Source organism: Haemaphysalis longicornis, unplaced genomic scaffold (genome assembly GCF_048455015.1).
Source record: "Haemaphysalis longicornis isolate Haplotype H1 unplaced genomic scaffold, Haemaphysalis longicornis Haplotype H1 scaffold_5, whole genome shotgun sequence".
NCBI lineage: Eukaryota > Metazoa > Arthropoda > Arachnida > Ixodida > Ixodidae > Haemaphysalis > Haemaphysalis longicornis.
Genome location: NW_027526385.1, coordinates 109,459,673 through 109,483,686, shown reverse-complemented (window position 1 = coordinate 109,483,686; position 24,014 = coordinate 109,459,673). Strand labels below are relative to the sequence as shown.

At 46.4% G+C, this 24,014-nt stretch overlaps 1 protein-coding gene across 1 annotated transcript; it reads right to left on the bottom strand.

Moving 5' to 3' along the window:
• LOC144138680 (uncharacterized) lies at nucleotides 1-23,330 on the bottom strand. The gene is made up of 4 exons (XM_077671079.1): nucleotides 23,065-23,330; nucleotides 14,801-14,959; nucleotides 5,535-5,732; nucleotides 1-4,584 (listed from the first exon to the last, which is right to left on the bottom strand). Exons 1-4 carry the CDS (start codon nucleotides 23,300-23,302, stop codon nucleotides 3,026-3,028), a joined length of 2,154 nt encoding a protein of 717 aa, XP_077527205.1. The 5' UTR covers nucleotides 23,303-23,330; the 3' UTR covers nucleotides 1-3,025.
• Nucleotides 23,331-24,014: the final 684 nt, after the last annotated feature.

The following is a 24,014-nucleotide window of genomic DNA, read 5'->3' as shown; positions in this document are numbered from 1 at the left end:
TTGTTCTCGGACACGAGAAAGAAGTACAAAAATAGATAACGCGGTGGAAGCATACTACTGCTCCGGTGGCCGGCTGAAGTACAAATGACCACCTACTCAATCCGGGCGTACCGAGCAACAATTGTGATTTCTCTGGTAAGACAAGTTACGCGTCAGAGGACACGGAAGTTCTTTCTAGTTTTCTTTGTTGGAAACAAAATTTTTACGAGGGCTAGCGCAACAAACAGCTAGGCAAGTAGAGAAAGAACCGTCTCAATTTAAAACCCCGCACGAATTCACTACGACATGTTCAGCATACAAAAAATGAATACGAAGTATTTCCAATAGTAAGCACCAAACGTCAAAAGCACAAACGGGCCGAATTCCATTAGTATTTGAGTTATTAGGCAGTTTCCCTCTTTGTATTTCTTTCTTTGATATTGCAACATGTCGAACTATGTTTTTAAGGTATCAAGAGAAACATAAGTATTTCAGAATATTGTGCTGAAGGAGTTGCCAAAGTATTTTCTGGGACTGTGATTCTGCTACATTCGTTCATTCTTAAAAATGCCCCAAAAAATTGTATCCGCTTCTGGCGGATTTCTAAAGCTGCTATAAATTGATTATAGTAACCTGCAATAACCTCCCTTTTTAAAAAGAAGTACTTTTCCTTAGCTGTAGTAGGTGCAAGCCCGTGTACTGACCGACGTTCTTGGAGATGAAGCTAAGTAGTTTTGTTTTATTATCTGTGCATTATTTGTTGGCGCTACCTCATTGTTTATTTCATTTTCTAATCTTCGTAACCACACTATTTGTAAGATTTCGGGTTATAACTACTTGCTTATTAGTAATCTATTCTTCTAGTGCTATTGATTGTTCTGTTACACTTCCATAAATTTACTCAAGGAAAGTGAGATGCTTATTAGTAATATAAGGTTCTTTTAGTGCTAATAATTATTCTCCTAAACTTCTCTAAAATTAGTCAATCTCAGGGGCCAATCTCAGGAGCTGCTGCCGCAATTAAAAAATGAGTCAACGTACTTCCACGCTAAACAGGCAGTGACGCGATTGAAAGCTGCTCCGAAGTTCAGGCGGGAACAATGATTGTTCATTGAAAGAGCTGATGTTCTATGCACACGACTTGGAATGAGAAACAAAGCTCGGGAGACAATGAGCATAGTTTTTTTTCTAAAAACGCTGTTTTATGGAAGCGTCGCTGTTAACGACTGGCTTTATTACGGGATCAGTATTCTTTCCTGCCTCTCCGCTTTGGTTACATCCATGACGGCAGGTGTAACTTTCCTGTGTTAGGCCTCATTCACACAGCTGTCACCTTCTCCGTCACGGCACCGTCACGTCAAAAAAAAAGCGACGTTGACGGAACGGAGAAGTGTTCAGACTGGATCTACACGGGAGCTCTCCGTCAGATTACAGGGTCGTCTTCCTAGTCATCAGTCTAGCCTAGAATTGAGCGTTTTTAATCGGAAAAGTAAAGAAAATGGTCTGTGCTAACTTTTCGCTAAATCTAGCCGTAAAGATGTGTTTTCTGATTAGCTGGTTTAGCGCGGGGCATGGTCCCGTCACGTTGACGTGACGGAAACGTAGAGCTCGGCCTCCCGTCACCGTCGCACCGTTTTCGACGAGAAATCGGTCGAAAAATGGCGCCCATGACGGAAGACGGTGACGTGACAGTGACGTGACGGGGTGAAAAACGGCTGTGGGAATGAGGGCTTAAGCGACACTGTTGTCAGCCCAACAGCCGAAGCCGAGAGTTTCGTAACCAGAGATATCTGAAAAACCATCTTCCTCAACGAAGCTCTGCATAAAAATAATATGAGGCAATGGCAGCGCGGAAAAAAATTGCCGGGTCATTTGTACCCTTTTCAAGTGTGGAAGGTTACGTCATTTTTAGTCCTCATCGCGCCAACGTGTTGTGTGCTGCACTCAGGATATATTGGCTCGTGTAAGAAACATGACCGATGTGCTTCCCCTTTACACATGGTTATTTATTCTTCATACCCACTTACCCCACTTCTTTGTAATCATTTTGGAGCTTCCTTAGACACTTTGGCCAGTTTTGCTAGGTTTCTGTAAACTCAAGCAGCTGCGGCGTTCATTGTTTTGCATACATTTGCATGTATTGCACACAATCGTGCTTTTCCAAATATCTTCACTTGGCCGAAAGGCGGGGGCCTGGCGTATTCCATATATCTCTGCGTAACGGCTCAAAAGCCGCATATCTGCACTACCTGAAGTGGAGCTTTTAAATCCAGCAAAATCTCACAAAAAGATCTAATGGGGAGAAAATAGCGAGTTGTTGTCTAGATTCTATTGCTTTCTCATTTCACAGCTTTCAGTTCTTGTAATCGTACCTACATCTTGTCAGTCACTATTAGAAATTCAATTACCACAGTTTCATTATACGAAACGCTTCTGCTGCGTCTGTTTTCATAAGCTCGCGGTATTATACGCTAGAAAGTTTCGCGGTTATTGGTGCGGCTCATGCACGTCAACTTTGTTGGGAACAGCAGATGTTGTGGGCACTTTTGATACAGAACACAACTCCGCTGCTGAAGGCAGCAGTTTTTTGTAATGAAATTTTCTCGTTAACACAACAGATGCAGTAACACGGTGCCCACGGCAAAACACATCGCAAGAATTATGGCAAATAACTGCGCCAAAAACGTACCTGCCACGCCCAGCCATAGTGAATGTTTCCAATAAATACGGTAATGCGATTTATTACACCTAGATGATGTAAAAATCGTCAATATTGTAAAAATATATTTAGTGCGAAAATAAAGTTCTCTGGCCGCTTAAGCCTTCTTAGATGCGTTGAAAACAATACCTATGAGCATCTGCTTTCCTTCTACATGACGGCCCGTTTCTTCGCTTTTAGCTTCTTCGTCTTTATGTTATGTGACGCACGCAATTACCCTTGGTTTATTCAACGCCAATACTACTAGTTTTAGGAAAGCGTCAGAAACGAGATGAATTCCGTTAATATCTTTAGGAAACGAGGCTGATGTCGCCAGATAAAGTTTTTTTATGCGGAACTCCAACCTCCTGGTCCAGTGGGTTCGGTGGGAAGCGTTGAAGCTGGTGTCTGACCTTGGACAATCCCTGGAGGTGGCGTCTGACTTTGACCAAATGCTGAAATTGGCGCTTGGGCTGGACTAAACCCGGGACTTGGGGTTGACCCTGGAGTGAATACGCTACTGGGTGCTTGACCAAGCCCGAACTGACCTGGAGCGGGACTTGTACTCGACGATTGAACTGAGCCCAACGTATTCGGGGGAAACCTTTGGCTTGATGGTTGAACTGGGCCAAGCGGAATTTGGGCAGGACCTGCACCTGATGCTTGAGTTTGGCCAAACTGACCTGTTGCAGGCCCTGTACTTGGTGCTTGAGGGAACGGTCCTGAAGCAGGCCCTGTACTTGATGGTTGGACTTGGCCAAACTGAGTTACGCCAGGCCCTTGACTGGGTGGTTGTGCTGAGCCAAACGATTCTGCGACAGGACCTGTATTTTGTAGTGGACCTTGGCCAAAGCTACTTGTGGCAGTCCCTGCACTTGGTGCTTGAACTGGGCCAAATTGTCCTAAGGCAGGCCCTGTAGGTGACGGTTGACCTTGGCCAAACTGACTTGGGGCAGACACTGTACTTGGCGGTTGAATTTGACCAAACGTTGCTGGAGCAGCAGACCCTGTATTTGGTGGTTGACCTTGGCCAAACTGAGCTGGGACAAGCCCTACACTTGGTGCTTGAGGGAACGTTCCTGAAGCAGACCCTGTACTTGATTGTTGGACTTGGCCAAACTGACTTACGCCAGGCCCTTGACTGGGTGGTTGTGCTGAGCTAAATGATCCTGCGACAGGACCTGTACTTTGTAGTGGACCTTGGCCAAAGCTACTTGTGGGAGAACCTGGACTTGGTGCTGGAACTGGGCCAAATGGTCCCGACGCAGGCCCTGTAGGTGACGGTTGACCTTGGCCAAACTGACTTGGGGTAGACACTGTACTAGGCGGTTGAATTTGACCAAACGCTGCTGGAGCAGCAGACCCTGTATTTGGTGGTTGACCTTGGCCTAATTGACTTGGGGCAGTGCCTGTACTTAGTACTGGACCTGAAACAAACGGTTCTGAGACAGTCCCTGTACTTGATGGTTGACTTTGACCAAACTGACTTGCGGTAGGGCCTGCACTTGGTGCTTGACCTGGGCCAAACGGAACTGAGGCAGGGACTGTAGTTGATGGTTGAGCTTGGCCAAATTGACTTGGACCTAGACCTGTACTTGGGGCTTGACCTGGGCCAAGCGGGCCTGACGCGGGCATTGTACTCGATGGTTGCCCTGGGCCAAATTGACTTGTGGTAACACCTGTACTTTGTGCTTGACCTGGCCCAGACCCTGAAATCTGCGATTGACTTGGGACAGATCCTGGAACTTGTGTTTGACCTGGGACAGTTCCTGGAGTTGGTCGCACAGCTGGAGAGCTGGGTTGTCCCTTCGGAGGTCGATTCTTCACCACAATACGTCCTTCCTCAGCTGTCTTGATGGGAGATAACTTGGTGAAGTACTTCGTGAAAACGTGAAACGCGCTGACACCTGCAATGTAGAGTTGCCACATCAACTAAAGAATGAAAAATACGTGGACACTGCGGCAGCAAAATAAAGTTTCAGGTTTCAACAAATTCACGAGAACAAGAAACATGGTGTCACCGAGTTAATAAAGTGAGCTAGCTCATCACATGTGTGTAATTGTGCGACATGCAATCAGGGTTTTGTGGTTAGTTAAATCATTATTATCTAATATTGCTCCAGACACTATTGATCATACAGGAGAAATCGCAATATATAAACGCCATTTGGTATTACTGACCAAGTTTCACATCTGCTGTAAAAAGCTGCGAAACAATTTATAGTATACAATGTGAACTACTTAAAAAATTACAATTATTTCGTACAATACCACAGTACGCTTATTCTGTGCCAAATTGAATGTCCGGCATGCAACGAAGACATCGGGAAGAAACAGCGATATTTCGCTTTCCAACTCTACGCTTTTAAACTGTGGAGTTCTTTCGCTCTTGCTCACTCTCTTTCCCACACAGACACATACACACACATTCACGCACACACACGCGCACGTTAATATTGTAAAACGCCTTGTAATTTGTAAGTTACGTGTAGCATTTTTAGGTGGTTATTTACGTTCTTTTTCGAAAAATACAGTTATTTTATTACAGTAAATAAAAAACTGAGGATATCGCACAGTCGTTATGCCATTTTCCACGTCCTTATTCTCCATGCTTGAGTTTTTTTTGCAGTGCATTTACTCTCAAAACTTGCGACGGGAACTGATTCAGCTCCTAGGGTTTCCATTTACCTTCTTAACGGGCCCGTTGTGGAAGAAAGCAAATTCCCCTCGAACGGCAAGCAACCCTACGCATTGCCTTTTCATTAATCGGTAGGCTCGTGTTTTAATAATTAGCTAGGAAGCTTTACGATGCGCTTGGGATGGCAAGCAATAAAAATAAAGATATTCGCTCACGTACCTTCTGAGCGTTTGAGAACGCCTTTGTCGAACTTGAATCCATCCCCACCGTTGGCAATGAACGAGGTAGTGACGACGGTATACCTCTTCTTGAAGTCAACGTCCTCATACCGTGGGACGGTGCAGTTGGTGCACAAGATCCTGAGCCGTGCCACTCGCCAGCCGCTTGGGCGACCAAGGTCGTAGGTTACACGTATTCCTAGGGAAAGATGGGAAGTTTCGATAAAGGCAAAGTTCAACCTTTGTAGAAACTGCCACAATCAACGTTACTAGAATATTCTAGTATGGTTGGCCACGATACCTTGCGGGTAAAAGAAAGAAAAAGAAAACAGGCGAAGCTTGAATTAAGTGGCGTAAGGCTTGTACCATAGCAATGCTGGAAGATTTCTTCCTACGCGAGCACTGATAAGCACGTCACCCAGCATTTGGACAAGTTTGAAATGTTTTATAAAGCGATGCTTTATTGTCCGTGCTGATGGCGTTGTATGCCAATACGCCCTGCAGGAAATTCAACTTTCTCTGACGATGATGCTGAATGTTTGTGGTTGAAGAGAAAGAAAAAAGTTGAAGCCATTCCACTCATCGTGAAAGCTGTCGGAAGCGCAGAGCAGAGATTCGCCATAATGGGCTGTTGCACCATTATGCGTTCACTGCTACCACCCATCACACTCTTCGGCGCCCTGCCTCACTCCTCTCTTGGTGAATGGAACAGAGGTTTGTCCAATGCAGTTCAAATTTCCCGCCTTCGCAGAGCTTGCGGGCCCCCTGCCGAGAACAGTGCGAGCGGGAGTTCTGTTCTTTTAAAGACGATAGTCTTTCTTGGGCTACTTAAACCCAGATATTTTGGTCTGTCTGTCTGTCTGTGACTCGATTCAGCCACCCGGCCAAAGTAAAACCACAGTCCATCAAGCATTGACGGACTCTGGTAAAACAATGCCTGCGTAATAGTCTTATATAGTCACAGCTAAATGTGCTCGTCTAAGTCCGGTGTAATGTTCATACTTGTCAATATTGTTGAAGAACATCAAGTCATTACGCATATATAAGACAAAAAATTAATACAGAAGTGATATTTGCAGCGTTCCTTTATAACAAATCGTACATATTTGATTTTGGCGAGAATTAATACTTCATCAACTGAAGAAAAAAATATCACTCCGCCGTCGCCTGCTGTCGCCCGCGCCATATAGCTTCTGGCGGCATTTGAACAAATCAAGTGGCAACAGTTACGAAAGGTTCCACAAGATAGATTTCACGTTCTGCTTGGAACGCACGTGGACTAGGGAAACGCGGTTCTATAAACGTTAGAGTAGGGCGCCTCGATTCACGCGCGTCTTCGCCGTACGGCAGCGTTGGCATCGAGACACCCGGTTTGGAGCCGTGGAACGCGGGAAATTTAAAATAATTTAAGCAAACCTTTGGCGTTTTTACCTTCGGAGGACCGCGACGCAAGAGGAACAACATGAGAGGTGAGCGGGAAAGCGAAGGGAGGCATTTACTTGGCAAAAGTCGATAAAGACTATCGTCTTTTGACGATATTTGCAACGAAAGGAGCAGATACGCGGCCAATTTTTTGTGCTTGCTCTCATCCCGCACGTGCCGGCCCCTTACTATGCGGTTTGGAACGTGTTGTTACTGGCGGCCATTTTTGTAGCTTACTATCATGAAAACCAACCCGACAGGCGTTCTTAACTAAATGGACGCAGGGACTTCTGCTTATATACGCAGATTTAGCCTCAAATAAAGGAAGATAGATACTCCAGGTCTGCGATGAACTTTCTGCACGCAAATGAACTGCATACATACCTGTACACTCGAACATCTATCGGTTTCGTAAATATCTGTGTTTTGCAGCCCCTCTCCCTCTTGATTTTCTACTTTCTATTCTCTTACTATCTTTAAACATCCTTTCATATGCGGTGTGGCAAAAGCACGAAGTAAAAGTACTGCCTTTTATGTTTGTGCTAAACAACAGCGATATGATTGAGAAGCGCCGGTGGGTCCGGAGTTTCGAATGTTAACGGCTCTAAAAACCGCTTGGTTTTTGAAGCCTCTGTGGCACGCCGTTACGGTACGCCGTCAGTCTCTACTTGGGTCCATTATTTCGCTACGCATCCTGATTACGGCAGTCGCTTGACTCCGAGGCATTACAGCCAGCGAGCTGCGACGACAAGGCGAGCCCCTAAAATGCTATGCACTTAAAATGGTTCCCTGTCCGGATCGAATTTAGGTCCCTGGTGTTATGAATCCGGCGGCTATGTGATTGCTTCATTTCTTTGTTTTCTTTATTACCTGCTTAGACATAAAATAGGTTTTTAGCACAAACACTAAAAAACGCATCAGTGATTCCGCAAGCAATGCGTTTATATCAATTTTTTTATAAAGAAACTAACTCAGCCAGAACAGGCACCACTGAGGCAGTTCACCCTGAGTGCGATACACATTCCCTAGATAGCATTTTCAATGTTCTCACGCCTACGTCACGCATTCACGTCAGCATAATTGCTCCATTTCGACGTGGTCCAAGCAAACGCCAAGCAGCAGGTATCGATTCGCGCCGTACACCACAAACCTAAACGTTAGACCTATTGGGTGTACAGCCGAGACTTGCTGTGGGTAGTCTAGAAAAGTGAGCGTACCTGCAGAGTAGCACATACTCGCTGTGTGGGATTGGCCAACCAAAAAATCCATCACGAGAAAGCTTCGCGTTCAATCATCATCGTCGTTACAGGAGGTTTGCAAGATATTTTACGTCTTCAGTTGGCGTATTGCATTGTGCTAGTAGTAGTCATCGCCATATTCCAAGCATATTAAATAAATTACAGGGACTTAGCGACAATTACGGAACACTAACACGGGCTTCCTTACGTGATGCGTTTGTCGGAAATGATTGTTTTTGAATTCCATTTTCCATATTGTTGTGTAAATATGCGTGAATTGTCTCGTCTGTTCTTTTTACCTGTATATGATTATGTGACGCCGAACCAATGCGTTCAAACTCGCTATACAAGTATTTTAATGTTTTTTTTTAGTTTTTATTTTTTTCGTGATGTTTATCGGCCTTCTCAGAGGTACTGTTATGCTGTATTCCTTGTTTTAATCGCATTGTACAGTCGTCATTGAGCTGCCAATTTGGCTCCCTGGCCCCGACAAGCTGTAGCAACAGCTTTCTTGCCAGGGAGACCATCGACATTGTATTATGTTGAGAGAAAAAAATAAAATTGAATTGAATTGAATTGAATATGCATCGATATCGCCGCGTTCCTCATACCGAGCATTGCATGGGGGGTAGCGCTCGACGACAGCTGACAGAAGCGCTGCCGTGTACGTGCATGACGCATGCGCGGCGTTCCTGGAGTCGCGTCGAGGTTCCGTGGAGCAGGTGTTGCGCCTGCCGCGGAGTTGTTGGTTGGTAGGCAACGCGAGGCGTTCCTCGGGATTACGCCAGTTTTTTTTTATATGCAAAGCATCTCATGCTCGGGGCTGTGTCCCTCCCTCCCTTCTTGTTGTACGCCATCCGCACTCTACTGCGCATGCGCGTCTCTTCAGCCCCATCAACGTTTGGGCTGACGTCAGCGCAGTCCACTGTAAAAAGAAATAGCTAGGCGGCGGCCGGTTTCGACCCCACGACTCTCTGGCCGCAAAGGGAAGTCGCTCTTTCTACTGCGCCACAAACCGAAACGGGAGCATGTGATACGAACGCGCCTTATGTCCTTCCCTCATTCAAACTACGTCAAGAAGCTACTGATACAACGAAGGCACGCGAAGCTGAACGTCACCGGAAACGACGAACTGAGAACTTTAAAGGAGGATGTTGAATTTCCCGCGGGAAAGCTGTGGCGGGAAGCGCCACGCGCCTTGCAGCTCAACCAGAGAAGAGGACGAAGACGGCGGGCAGCGGGGTAGGAGCGTGAGCACGCAGTAAAGAAAGACGAGAACCAGGAGGTGTTCGATCAGGTAACGCGGGTGTCGGTCTCTTCGCTGTCTCTACATTTCTCTACATTTCTCTGTCTCTACATGGGGGTTCACACTACGTTCTCATTCGTGCTCCGATAAATGAAACAACATAACGTCAACACAACGGAACCTACAAGGAACTCCCATGATGCTTCGCATCCTCCTCATGGTTCCCCACGGGAAGGTGGTGTAATTGTCTAAGCTACAAATCCTCATGAAGGCATCCCGGGCCAGAGGGCTCCAGAACTTAGGAGGCTAATTACCTCCTTTTAGCACCTTTCCTTTAAGCTCAATAAACAATTTACCAAACAAGCCACTGCACGTCCCGGAGACGGTTGGCGGTCGCCGCGCCACACGCGCTCACGAGCGCTAGGCACTGCATTGGTATTTTCAACGCATTACGCGTAACGCATTACGCGGCACTTAATACGGCCAGCTACAAGAGCTCCGGGGTTAAACAATGTAAGCTGTACAGCTTTATTTTGGGTTACCAGTGGGAAGGTTTTTTTAAGTTACAAAGAAAGGAAGAGCGAAATATTTATCAGCTTGTAGATGCGACGCATCTTTTTCACCCGCCTTGTCCCTCCGGCGTAGTCCGGCGGCGTCCGCATCCCTCCCCCATTCTCCTAGCCGCGCCAGCTGCGCGATAGCGCCGCTCTCACCGCAGCGCCATCTGCGTGTTAGCGCTCGGCTGCGCTCGCTCCGTCGCCGTGCCAGCTGTGCGTGGGTGCGGGTTAACACATGCGCATGCGCTGCTCTGCGGTGCTCTCTCTCATTCCCCTCACCGTGCATATAAACGCGGTAACTGCACCGCTCCGCTCAGTCGTTCCGCCGGCGCTCCTCCGATGACATCCTCCGGTGACCGCCGATGATTTGAAATGGAGACTAACAGGCCTGATATTGCGATGGTCGGCGCAACCGTAACAAGCACCGGCAACCCCGATAAAATTTACACCATCTTCCCGGGAGGGGAACCATGGGGTAGATGCGACGCATCGGGGGTGAACATGCTGCGTAAATAGGACACCAACAACAGCAATCCACACGCTAACATAACGGAAACGCAACGGCAACCCCCGATGCGTCGCATCTACCCCATGGTTCCCCTCGCGGGAAGATGAAGTAAATTTTCCACTTAGTTAAATACGACCAGAAGAACTGTTCGTCCCCGCGCGCTTTGTAAAGAAACAGAATGACAACCGCTTTTGCAGCCGCAAGCATCGCATATACAGTCGCACGAATGGCTACAGATGCCAGGCTGCTTGGCGCGGCCGGCGCGAACACGCAGTGAACGCCGCAGAGGGCTGATTGAAGACGAAAGACGAGGGCTGATTGAAGCTGAAAGCACCCAGTTAGCGCGCACATTTATTTATAGCACGGGCTCTTACTCTTACCCCCTACCCTCTTTGCCCATCGGAGCCCTCTACGTGAAGCGAACGTGGGATTACGTGGTTTTTTTCTTATACAGCTTCCCTATAAAAGTAGGCGTTCAAATACAGAAAGCCCGCTTTTACTGGAGTAATTATAGACGAATAGTTCGAAAGGGAAGCTTTCTCTTCCCTCCTCGAACTTTCCCGGTAGAGCTGCTGCTTTGTTGGTATGGCCTTAAATCATCGCTGTGTTTCTTACACAACCGAATGGCGCTCGCCTTTCGGCAACGCGGCTTGCCGCATGGGGAAGTATTTCTCAGTACATGCGTCTGATGCGTGCTCTAAACTTGCAGGTGGCGTTTAAGCAGCCGGGACCGAAAAAAAATGAAGGAAGCTAACAGTAACTCGTAACACTTGAAGGTAGCGAAGCTGTACGCAACCTTTCCGACCATCACGAAGGTTTAAGTGCGCAATTGCAGCCGATTTGCTCCTTCTTCACTGCCTCAACGCCCTTTACTTTATTTTGGTTGCTATAAGTGCGAGATTCTTTCATTTTTGCATAATTGCGAGCTTCTTTCAGTGCTAACCATTGCAAAATCACGTTGGAGGAGCGTACGCTATGACGTGTCTTTCTCGTTCCGAGCAAGTGTTTCCACGATTACGGCGAACGCTGAAGTTTTATGCTTTTTTTTGGGAGGGGGGGGTGGGGGGGAATCTTGGCCAATCTCTCTTAGTGGATATGTTTGGCTTAACAAACGTGCGGCGGAGACAGTGCATGGTCGTCGCGAGGGACGCACACACGAGCGGTCGGCATTTTCTTGGTTTTGTTAACTGCCGGTAGTCCCCGTGAGGCCCGCGCTCACGTGCGCGCGCTCGGCAATTTCTTGGCATTTTAACTGCAGGCACAAAAGATTACGATTTGCTAAACACTTTCGCTGTTAAAAAACGCACCCCATCACAAGATCATCGTGCTACGTAGGGAATTGTGGGGCAGACCGCGAATGTATGCTGGCTCGAAAACTTTAGGCAAGCCAACGACGCATGGTGCATGGGGATTGGGGGTGATGGCGCACGGCATTTTAGTATCGTTGGGCAAATGGCCAACGTGCCAGCAGGCGTTTTCCACGATTACTTGGCCCCCGCCCGACATGAAAATCTTTTCATATATATTTTTGCTCTTACATTTGTATACCAGCGCGCGTTATAAGGTTTCGGTTTACGTAAATTGTCTGATGTGTGAGATACACCAAATCTTTAACCTAAATCTTGCAAATATATATCTTTATTTTATATAAAGATATATAAACCCGCCGTGCTGGCTAAGTGAGATAGGTATTCAGCTGCTGAGTACAAGGACGCGGGTTCTATTCTCGGCCGCGGCGGCCGCTTTTCTGGTTTTCTGGATACACAGGCGAAAAACGAAAACGCCTGTGTATCCATATCTAGGCCCGCATAAAAAGGCCCAGGTGGTCAAAATTATTCCTGAGTGCTCCACTACGGCACACCTCATAGCCCAAATGTTGCTTCGGTGCGTTAAGCCACAACATTGGTTCTAGTTTCATTCCTAGTTGTTCTGAATGTGACAAAATTTGGGGGGAAAGCCAATGTATTTCATATGAATATTTGTCACTGCGTGTGACATACAGCTCATAACGAAATCTTCTCACTTTTTAGACACAAATACGAAAATCATCAAACCAACCATTAACGACCACATTCAAGACTAAAACTCAAAGAATGATGTAGTATAACAAAATGGCGTGGTTCATTTAGGTTGGATGGGTAGGGGAATGAACTTTGATGGTCGCAATTAAGGATTTGATGATCGACATAACATGGCAGGACGGTTACTGTTTCATACCCAACGTGTAAATTTGGATATGCACCGCAATAATATAAACTAAATGCCTATTCTTTTGCGTATGTGCTTGGTGTGCGATGAGTCATTTGTGGGTAAACAAAATTCAAGGAAATGCAGCCCTGCCAATGTGGATTGCTAGAGGAGGTGTAAAGCCATTGCCACTTAGTACGGATGGTCACGATGGCCTTTTTTGTCGCTATGATATAAACCCGCATACTCGCATCTGCACACAATCTAAAAAAGAGGTCAAGCAGATGCTCGTACGCCAGCGGGTAGTCAGTTTGGATGCACCTATGTGGCAGTGCAAGCCACATGCTTTCTGCTCCAACGCATCCACATTGAAATCACTGAATACGACCACAGAGGTAGTGTGATCGGAACTAACCTTTTGTGTGATGACAGTCTGTGGACACCTAAGCCTTTCTTAAGGGTCGTGAATGCAAAGCCATCAATGTCCAGCCGAAGGCCCGAGACCATTTGCTGCTGCCCCGCGATGTAGAAGGGCTAAGTCCTCGTGCCGTTTCACACGATTTGCTCCGTGATCCGCTTTCCCATAACGCATTCGAATGCATTCGATCTGTAAGGCTGTGTGCCGCTGTTTATTCCTGCGTGTATAATTCGAATGGTTCACGAACGTGGTGGATTTCGCTGCCTGCCTCTTTACTTGCATGGCTGCGTTCCTTTCCTATTTTTATCTGCAGTGCACTGTTTTGGACGGAAACCCTTCGATACTGCAGAGTTAAAATGTGTGCAAGGAAACGCACCGCGCTTAAAGTCACGTGTATAATCGGAAGATTTGATCTAAGGACATCGGAAAATCTCTGGAAGCTTAGTAGTCACATACAGCTTTGATAAAAACCGCAGGCAAGTATACACAATATACTCGCATGCAAAACATTTTCTGCGAGGTACCGTCGATCAATCCTTGGAGCGCGGCTGACTACGAACGCCGCACTCCGCCATGCACCCAGTCCACATTTTGGCGTCAAACTTTCGCTGCTCTAGGCGTCCTCCTAAGAACCAACTGGGTGACTGGCTATCCACGAACAACCTCGTAGCGAGGCCGATATAGCGGACGTCCCCTTCGTCCTTTCTGACCGCCAAGTCTTAATTGCCTGATGTGGTGGTAGTAGGCACCGAGGCACCCCAGTGAAATCATCACTGTGGTGCGATATTGGGAGTGTATCAAAAGCCCCTGGCGTCAACGAGCGCTCACGCACACTAGACAGAAGCGCGTAAAACTTGGGGAAATGTCAGGCCTAAGTTCCAACTACATTTTTAAACGGCTTGGCCAATATTCGTCCTAACAGTCCAGGCAAGCGTGGTATTGTTGCAATAGCCTTGATAACGTGATCCCTTGTAAAAAGATTAAGGCAGATGTTTCGTAGATATTGGCTGGTATGGAACTTTATGATTGTTTTTTGCCTAATCCTAATACTCGCGGAAAAATAACAGTGCTAAATCTTTCTTCTATGCTCAGAACACGAGGAGGGTTGCCTTTAATGATGAAGAGAAGTCAGCCGGGCAGCGAGCTTGGCTTGCTACTCCATGTGAACATGCGAGGGTTGAACATGAGAGAAGGAAGCAAAGACAAAAACACACAGAAACACTAACAAACGCAAAAAAAGCCCACAGAAACCAACAAACGCAGAAACACGCACAGACAGCACACACACAGTAGAAAAGTTCAGTGCTCACTAACTTAAGAACAAACTCAGTAGTTTGCTTGTTCCCTTGGGATTCCGTACAGTCACAGTTCTCTTAAAAGTTTTGCTACCGTTGTACTGTTGAGGCCAAGGACGCGTGATCCATCCCGGCCGCGGTGGCTGCTTTTCACGTCGACGAGAACAGCAAAAATGCCTGTCCGTGTTCCCGGTAGTCATAGCCAATGTGTAGCATTGGCGCGTTCAACTCCATAATCTGAATGTTTTGGTAAGCCTGAATTTTCAGTAAAGTTCTCTGTTACCCTGATATTGGAGATTCTTGAGATTGTAATCGTTACTACGAGGGTTAAAGTAGTTCTCCTAGCGACGTCTCTCTCTAGGGCGTTCGGCGTAAGTACAGAGTATGATTACTCACCAGACACCTGCAGGAACTTCCCGTTGTGGGACGACCCGGAGCCGAAGCTGGAAACTGCGTGCTGAAACATTTGATGCAACTGCGAACCGTTCATGTTCAAGAGAACGAGCTCGTTGTCAATTGGCATAGCACGTTGGAGGTCCTGCAATATGACTTTGGCTGAAAATGAAGTAAATGCACATGGGTTTAACTTAACATGACGCGCACAATAAAAAAAAAACATTGTACCTGGCACTAATTCTGCAGTTACACGTGTCACCGGTTATAGGCTACCACTACACACACAATGTATATTGTTATCCCAGTGCAACAAATTAAAGAGATGATGCGGTGTTACAAAAAAAGCAAATTTTGAAACATTTACATTTAATTCAGAGGATCATCATGCATTACTGTCACTTGTCAGGTTCTCATTACTGATCAGGTCAGAACAACATGGGCCCGTCAGCCTCTGGTGGTCATAAACTGACGCCTTCACGACTTTTAATGATTATGTTACAGTAACTCTAGTTGTGCATAAAACTGCAGCCAACGGCTGCTTATGAGGTTCAAATATCGTAACGACTATTCTTTTTTCAGAAAATCGTAACGACTATGCTTTTTTTTCAGATAGACTCCAATTCGACGCGAAAAGTATCTTTCCAAATTTCTGTGAATAATTTACCCAACCCGCAACGACGATGTATTGCTGGACGATGTATCAGGCAATTTCATTACATCCCCCCAATAGATAGCTTTGTTGAACAATTCATTGACTAGAAATGTCTGAGCAAGTTATCAAATAGTGTTTTCCCGTGTACACAGCTTTCATTACATCACTACCGACGGTACTGGTCGAATGGAGTACCTGGTTGTGTCACTGTAATAATATATATATATTCAAGTACAGATAATCTGTCTGGTGTTATAACAATAATACTACTACTGGTAATACTACTACTGCTACCACTAATAATATTGATAATATTAATATAATTAATAATAATAATAATAATAATAATAATAATAATAATATAATAATCAATCAATCATTTATTTGCGTGCCCATGAACAGCCGGGGGGGCCTTTGTGCTGGCGCACGGAAACAGAAACACACGAAACATAATGTACACATCTCTCAAATACAAAATAAAATACAAAATACAAAAAAAAAACGAAAGGATAGCTTATGTTGAAGTTACGGAATGAAAGTCATTTAAGTGCATGAACTCAAGGATATAAGACAAATGGAGAATAAGAAAAGTTGGCAGTTACGCCAATACAAACTCACAGACATGTTTGCGAAACAGAGTAGGGCAATCATTAAATATATCAAGGTAATCGGAGTACCGATTGTACGTGCATTGCAGTCGGAACACAGGGCACAAGACACGCAGACAATTGGGGTTGCAAAAGGTATCATGTTTCCTGGTCCACTTTTGCGGCACATAAAGACGAACATGCTGTAGCAGCTCACCACAAGACACTATGCCGTGCATAATTTTAAAGAGGAAGAGAATATCAGCCTTGTTCCGCCTGGAAGTTAAGCATGATAGCGTCAATGAAGAGGGCGATCCAGGGTTATAATTACTACTATCGCCAAAGCGATGGTTGAAGATAGATATGAACTTATTTTGGACCCTTTCTACAAGCTTACGCTTTGTTTTGCTCGTGCTGTTCCAGACAACAGATGCATATTCAAGCTGAGGACGACATATACTTGTGTAGAGCTTGAGAAGAGAAAGCGGCTCCTTGAACTCCTTGGACACGCGACAGACAACGCCAAGCGATCGAAGAGCTCTACGAGTAATTACCTGAATATGTGGAGAGAAGCTCAGTTTACTGTCGAAAGTGACGCCTAGGTCATTAACCTCTACCACACGTGGGAGTAATTCACCGTTGATGTTATAGGGAAACAAGATGTTGTCAGTCTTTCTTGTGTATGTCATTACCTTAGTTTTAGATGTATTAATGAGGAGTTTGTTGCATGAGCACCAATGCGAGAAGGACGAGATTGCTCTCTGGAGAGCGGAACAGCTGGCAGAGTTGGAAACAGATTTAAATATTTTTACATCATCGGCATATAAAAGAAAATTACAATCATTAAATATTGTCGCGACATCATTTATAAAGATTGAGAAGAGAAGTGGCCCGAGAACTGAGCCCTGAGGGACACCACTGGTGACCTCATAGGAAAGAGAAGACTGTCCATTTACATGCACGAAACATGACCTATCACATAGATAATTGCATATAAGAGATATCAGGGATGGTTGTATATCAAGCTCAGATAGTTTTTTGGCTAAGAGCTCGTGGCAGACGACATCAAAAGCCTTGCTTAAATCAAAGTAGACTACATCAAGTTGACCTCTCCCTTGCACAGCTTCCGAAGCATGCAGCATGAAGTTGACGAGATTGGTAGTGGTCGATCGGCCCGCGAAAAAATCATGCTGTTCAGGTATTAATGTGGTATTTATACTGAATGTGAGTAGTTTATGCAGTATTGACTCAAACAATTTAGAAGCAGCACATAGAATAGATATCGGTCGGTAGTTCGTGGGGTCCAATTTTGAACCTGTCTTAAATACAGGAACAACCCTTGCATTCTTCCATCGAGCGGGGAACTTGCCAGACTTGAGAGAAGTTTGAAATATACACGTCAATACTAGAACTAGGATATCACCAAACGCTTTCAGTACGGCAGAAGGAATGCCGTCAGGGCCGCATGAAAATGACGATTTCAATTGTTTCAGAGCTTTCAAAACGAGACTTTCCGAAACCAACACTTCTGAGTTTTTACAGTAACCTAGAGATTGTGGAGGGGGGCAAGCTGCACTGTTGTTGCCATAAGTGGAACGGAATTGTCGCGCAAAGGCATTGGCAACGTCCGATATGCTCTCTCCTCGTTCATCGATGAGGTTAATGTTCCCAGGTGAATTTTTACATGTTTGAGAACGGACGTGGCCCCAGAAAGCTTTTGCATTGCGTGTTGCATCAGCCTCAACCGCGGCAATGTAATTCGACCTATCGCGCCTAACCAGACATTTACAAAGAGATCTGAGTTGACGAAACTCATTCTGCCACCTTTCCTGCCCGCTTCTGCGCTCGATTTTTCCTCCCCAAAGCTCGTTTAAGTTCAGCAGAAAACCAACGCGGAAAATTGCCTTTCTTTTCAAATTTTCGGGGAACAAAGCTCCTCAAGCCATCGTGAACAACTTCAGTAAAAAAATCGGTCTGTTCATCAACGTCGTTGAGGTTAGCTATTGGTGACCAATCAGTGTTACTAAGAACGTGAAATAAACCAATGTAGTCACCATGAGCAAAGTCGTAACTACTGCTTCCTGGTGTGCAAACAGGGGGACTCTAATGAAGGAGAGATACGTTATGCAATGAAATATGTAATGACGGATGAAACTTGTCCGGTTTTACAAGGTTAGTATTACTGCGCGAGACGTCGACAGCTTCCAAGCTAGTCAGACACAAATCTAAGACGTTCCCACATGAATTCCTAATGAGGTTGCACTGCTGCAAGGAAGTAAAGGAAATAAAATCAAATAGAAAGTCACACTTCGGAGATATTGCATGAGACGCCTGACTGACCCGCTGAGTCTCCCAAGAAATCCCCGGTGCGTTAAAGTCTCCAGTGACAAGGAAATGGTGATCACTGTGAGATATTACTGTAGTTTCGATTGTGCTAAGGATATTTCTGAACTAACTGGCATGTGTCTCGGGGGAAATGTAGTATGTACACACTAAGAGCCGTTCACCCCGATCACAAAACACCTCTAACCAAATACACTCACTCTCTAATTCAAGGTCAAGGCGGCGTTTACACTTGATGGAGTCATGTAGGGCAATAAGCACACCACCGCCCCGTTGTTTATCGTGCAACGGGTCACGGTCATGCCGGAAAACTTGGTAATGCGGAGGGAACAAGGTATTGGAACTTATGTCCGGGTACAACCAAGTTTCTGTCAGAATAATTATAGGCTAGCAAGAAGAAACGACACTTGAGAAAAATTCAGCTGACTTTGTGCGAAGTCCACGGACGTTCTGATAAAAGCAATCAAAGCTACTATTACCTGCCATCATCATCAAGTCGTTGCTGCTCTGCATGAATCATTTTTTCATGCAATTCACCACGGAAGGGCTTGAAAAGACAGTGCCGAGGCCACAGCGCAGGGTCTTTGAGCCGCTCAAAACAAGCGTCGTCCACAGCGACGTAGAAAGAGGCGTAAGAGTCATGCCTCGTCTTTAAACGTTTGCACACAATCGGGGCCGCCCCCACACCGGACAGGTGCTCGAAAACTTGAGCTGAAGTTCTAGACGGAACCAGTTTTGTTACAAACACAGCTTTTGGGGGCTTGCGACGGCTGACAGCCACAAGACCAGATCCCTCAGATACACCAACAGCCAGGGGACGCTTCATCCCATTCGGCTTCATCCCTAACTTATAAAGATAATTGATGCTGTTGGCTCCACGGATCGCTGAATCAATGTGCACCTGTGAAAGCATCGCTCATTATTGAAAGATCCGGTTTCTTTCCATCTGTCATCACACTGTCTTAGGTGTGACTGCTTTCTGAATTTTCACGCCAATAACAATTGGCTTTAACACTAACAGCAAATCACCCGTGAATTGCAGGAAGCTTTCTACATTGCTGACTAGAAAGACATGGGATTTAACCAAGCAGGTGTTTTCCTCCAGCGAAAAAGCGTTGCGTAAATGCAATTTTCACGACGGTCAGGCGCTTTTTCAATTTAGGCTATATTCTTGTGCTTATTAAGATAAATTCATCCTTGAGTCGTGCCTTTTATTTCCTCTTAATTTTTTTCTGTTCCCCCTCCTACACATACATTGCAAGCGCTGACTATAGCCAAGTCAGAAACACCCTCCTCCGGAAATGGCCTGGTGGTTATGTGCTAAATTTTACGTGCCTCCTGCTAGCTATACTCAAGTGCCATCTGCATCGCTTGGAATGGACATCCAAGGAACTATGCCTCAACGTCGTTCACCGTACTCAACCATCACCATTATCTCCTATCTCAGTTCTGCTCCGGTGCTCGCTACCCTGTCACGAACTTTAAAACCGTACTTTAAAAGCCGTACTTTAAAATCCCTTGCTTATACTTTGCAATATATGCATACATTGTGGGGCTCTGATGCGTAATACAGCGCCGGATGCGGACAGTCCCACCATGCGTTCGAGTGAGCCAGCCAAGCCGTAAGACAGAGACGGCTCTCAGACGCGTGTGTAATCTTTCCGAGATAACAACGTAGCACTGCAGAAGTGCGTTTAATGCGTGGGATGCCACAATACAACAACAGCTCTGGGAAACACACCTTGCCTTGGGGCAAGAAAGGATACCGGCATGTACGCCGCAAGCCACAAAGCCGAACCGAGCGGCCCAGGAAATTAACAGCTGTCCTTCAACGGCGCAACCCGCGGAAGCTCTGAGGGTGCTCGACTCCAGGGGAGACGAGGGAGGTCTAAGGACTGGCCGACCTACCAATCACTACTTAGATCACGTGGCAAAGAAGAGAGCACGAAGCCAGAGGATATATTAAAAAAAAATATCCGACGCCCGGCACGCTCCGTGTTTAACATGAGTGGGAACCATGGCGCCCCCTTCAAGCGAAAACTATGAACCAGGCAGCATGCAAAGTACGGAGTCAGGCGCTCCAGTTGTCCCGCGCGACCGTGAGTAAGTTCCCCCACCCCCGCTGGACAGCCTTCGCCACTCTTAACGAACTGGTCTACCTGGACGCCTTTTATGGAGAGGGGGTGCAGAGAGTACTCCTCGCACCCCTGGGAAAAGGGCCCCGCAAGCTATACAGGCGCCAAAAATGAGAGCAGCCCACATTTAAGCATATCCCCACAACATTCTCTTTCTGCCTAATAAATGTTAATTGTTACGCCAGCGACAATCCCTGCGTGTGCATTGGTGCGGTTTGTTGAGGAACAAAATGCTCACCGCTGCGGTTTATCAAGAATGGCATGAGTAACTGACACGTTGGTACCTAATCTGTACTTTTAAAGATCACCGCCATCTAGCAAAAAGTTCCTTCTGTTTCGTTTGTTCAGTTTGTCTCGACGATTGAAATGCACTGCAAGGTAATATCTGAAACCTTTTTTGTGGAAATCGGGGCGTCGGGAGTTCCCAAAAATACGTAAAATCGCCAAAAGTCAAAGGTGACAAAAAAATGACACCACCTTTCCGCGAGAGAACCCTGAGTTGATGCAAAGCATCTCGGAGGTTCTGAACGTTCACGAGATTGGGTATCCAGATAACGGAAAATGACAAAACTCCGGACGGCGCAGCGTGACTCAACCGAAGCAGCAACTGATGGGGGCGGCGTGCGGACCGGATTTATTATATAGAGCAGATGGAGTGGAGAGGAGGAGATGAGAGAGGAGACGCGCATGCGCGCTTATCGCGCAGCTGCGGTGATGAGTAGCGCACGCGCTATCGCACAGCTAGCGTGCAGTGGGGAAGAGAGGGAGAAGCGCGCGCGCTATCGCACAGCTGGTGGGGAGAGGGGGAGAGGTGCGGACGGACGACGGACGGACGACAGAGCCGAGAGCAAGAGATGCTTTGCATCTAAATGCAGCCAAGTCGCTGCGCTGAAAGTTCCGTTGCCAGGAGCCTAGAAAAGCCGCTAGTTTGGCGACAAATCGCCAGACCTGGCAACACTGACTAGACTGGAGGTAGAGTTCTACAGCGATCTTTTTAGCTATTTTACGTACAAAACTTTGTGCACAAATCTGCACGTTGCACTAGAAATTATCGACAAAGTTTGATGTCGTCAAACAGTTTTAAAGGAAGATCCATTCAGATATTTTTTAAAACGCGGGAACATCTCGCTCTAACTCCTCGCTTAATTGAGACTCGGCCCGATGCCCATGCCTTCCTCGGAATTCAAAAGACCACGATGCGATGTTTATGGCTCTTCTCTCGAAGACTTTGGCAACCGTGATTAGCGCTCTAGCATTTTCAGTCTACCCATTTGCTCGCCTCAAAAGCGGCATTGGCTGCCTTTCGCCTCTTTTGTGGCCCACTACTATGGGCATTTCGTCACCGTCATTGCAATTCTTTGCTCTTTCGTCGCCCGCATTGGCTGAGGACTCAGTCCTACAGAGCGTGTACAGCGGTGGCGGGAGTCTCAAGACGACCGAGGCAGAGCCATCTTGTGAGCCACACTCCCAATTGTCTCATCCATGTCAACGACACCGGCATTGGAAAGGCAGTTTTCTGACCCCTCTAAAGCAGCTCTCCCCACGCGCTCTTCCCATTCTGTCGTTGTGTCCTTTTCTACTGCTCGGCCTGTTGACAGAGCGACGCGAAAGGGAACTAAGCGAAGCGACAGTTTTGTCTACAGGTATTTCTCCGGTAGCAAGAACAGCTGTTGCGGAAAAGTGATGCCGTCGTGGGAGAGGGAGAAGAGTGCATGACCTGTGGTTTGAGCTGCAGTGCTTCGCGGGTGGAGGGAAGGACAGCCAAGAGGAAGTGACAGTGACGCAATCTCTTATAGCCATGTGGACACAGGCGTATCAACAGAGGAGGCAGCATCGGCAGGACAAGTTCAAGAAGGATTCTCTTGTTGTTTTTAGTAGCGAAGCTGTCCCGATTGAGGATTTTATTGGAGGAGGCTCGTAAAGCGGACGCAGCGATGTGGAGAGTGCATATCCTAGGGAGGGGGAGAGGAAGTGCCAAGCACAGATGCAGCGTAGTGGCGAGAGGGAGTTGTAGTAAGTAAGTAAGTAAGTATTGTTGAATAAGGCGGACTTAGCCTTGCATAGCTGCCGGCAATTGCTCCACCTAATCGTCCCAAATACCAGAGCGTGCGGCATGTGTAGGTGCAGGTCGGGGCATTGGTGCGAACACAGCCGAGAGCAAAATTGAGCCAGATTGTCGCGTGGCACGAAAATAGTTATTCCCAAGACAGGCCCAAGGGGATTCACGGCGGACATATTAGGTAAACTACAAAAAATCTTGACAATCACTCGAAGGACTGTAGATCCTAAAATACAATACTGGTAAATAGGTGCCAGGTAAAGCTGTACCCTTTCAAAAGAAAAGGTGCATATTTGCTAATGTTGATGTTGATGCGGCACAGAGTATTTTTAAGCTGGTAGATCGTGTGACTGTATTTGCTTGGGTGCGCCTTTGGCGACGTTTTACATAAGCAACCACCTGGATGTGTTCTTTGAAACAGTAATGGATACACGAAAGAGCGCGGTTAGTTTAGTGTGTGAACCACGTGCATACAAAAACCTCCTTACAGTTCTGTCCAATGGATTCTCTAACGGTTCCTCCGTTGATGACAGCGGCGTTGACTTCAGACCAGGCATGGGACACCTTGCTTTTCTTGTTGGCGTAGTAGTCGAAGAAGGAGTCGGTGATGAGATTGCCCAAATTGCACTCTCTGACGCGGCAGACTTTGTGGCTGGCTTCCAGCAAGACCTTCGTTGAGCCGACAACTTTTTTAAGGGCATCATCCACGGCCCTTTTAAATGGCATCAAGCCACGGAGAATTAGCGGATCTGGAAAAACAAAAAAATAAAGAATATTTCATTTTTAAAAGACCTGCATGGAAAAGTAATGTTATTACATGTGGTGGGTGCATTCGCAAACCCACGAAGACGTCCACTCGAAGCACTGTTAACTTTTACAAAATGAAGAGAAGATGACGGAACAGGGTTACGCATGAGAAAAATGTATCTGTTTCTTTCAGGGGAAAACTCAATGAGCCGGCGTCTGCTGGTTTGCCGGGAAAATCTTGAAGCTTGCATTCTGAAGCCCATTTTCAGAAGCCGAATCCGTGAAGCTACCCGTATTCTCTAGTACATTGTTTTCTTCCGCAAACATTCATGCCCAGCAGAGAGAGGGGTGACTGCAGATTGCGTTTTCACGATGTTGGTCCTACCAGCACGTCCTGAGGTGAGCGTAGACAGCAATTACAACTAGTATGGCAGTTCTGGTAATGTAGTAAATCTGAATTTCGAGATTACTTAACGGTAAGCCTAACGCTTACGTCTTATACTGTGGACCAACCTCGTGAACCTGAACCCATTTAGAAAAATAGTATTCATAGCCCCTCAACAGGCCTTCTCTCGTAGTACAAGCTGCAAATACCGAAAGACGTTGTTGGCCTCAGACCGAAAAGTCAGGCCAAGGTTGACGCATAGCCGACGAAATTGCTGTTTCCTTCCAAAGTGATACAAGTACACAC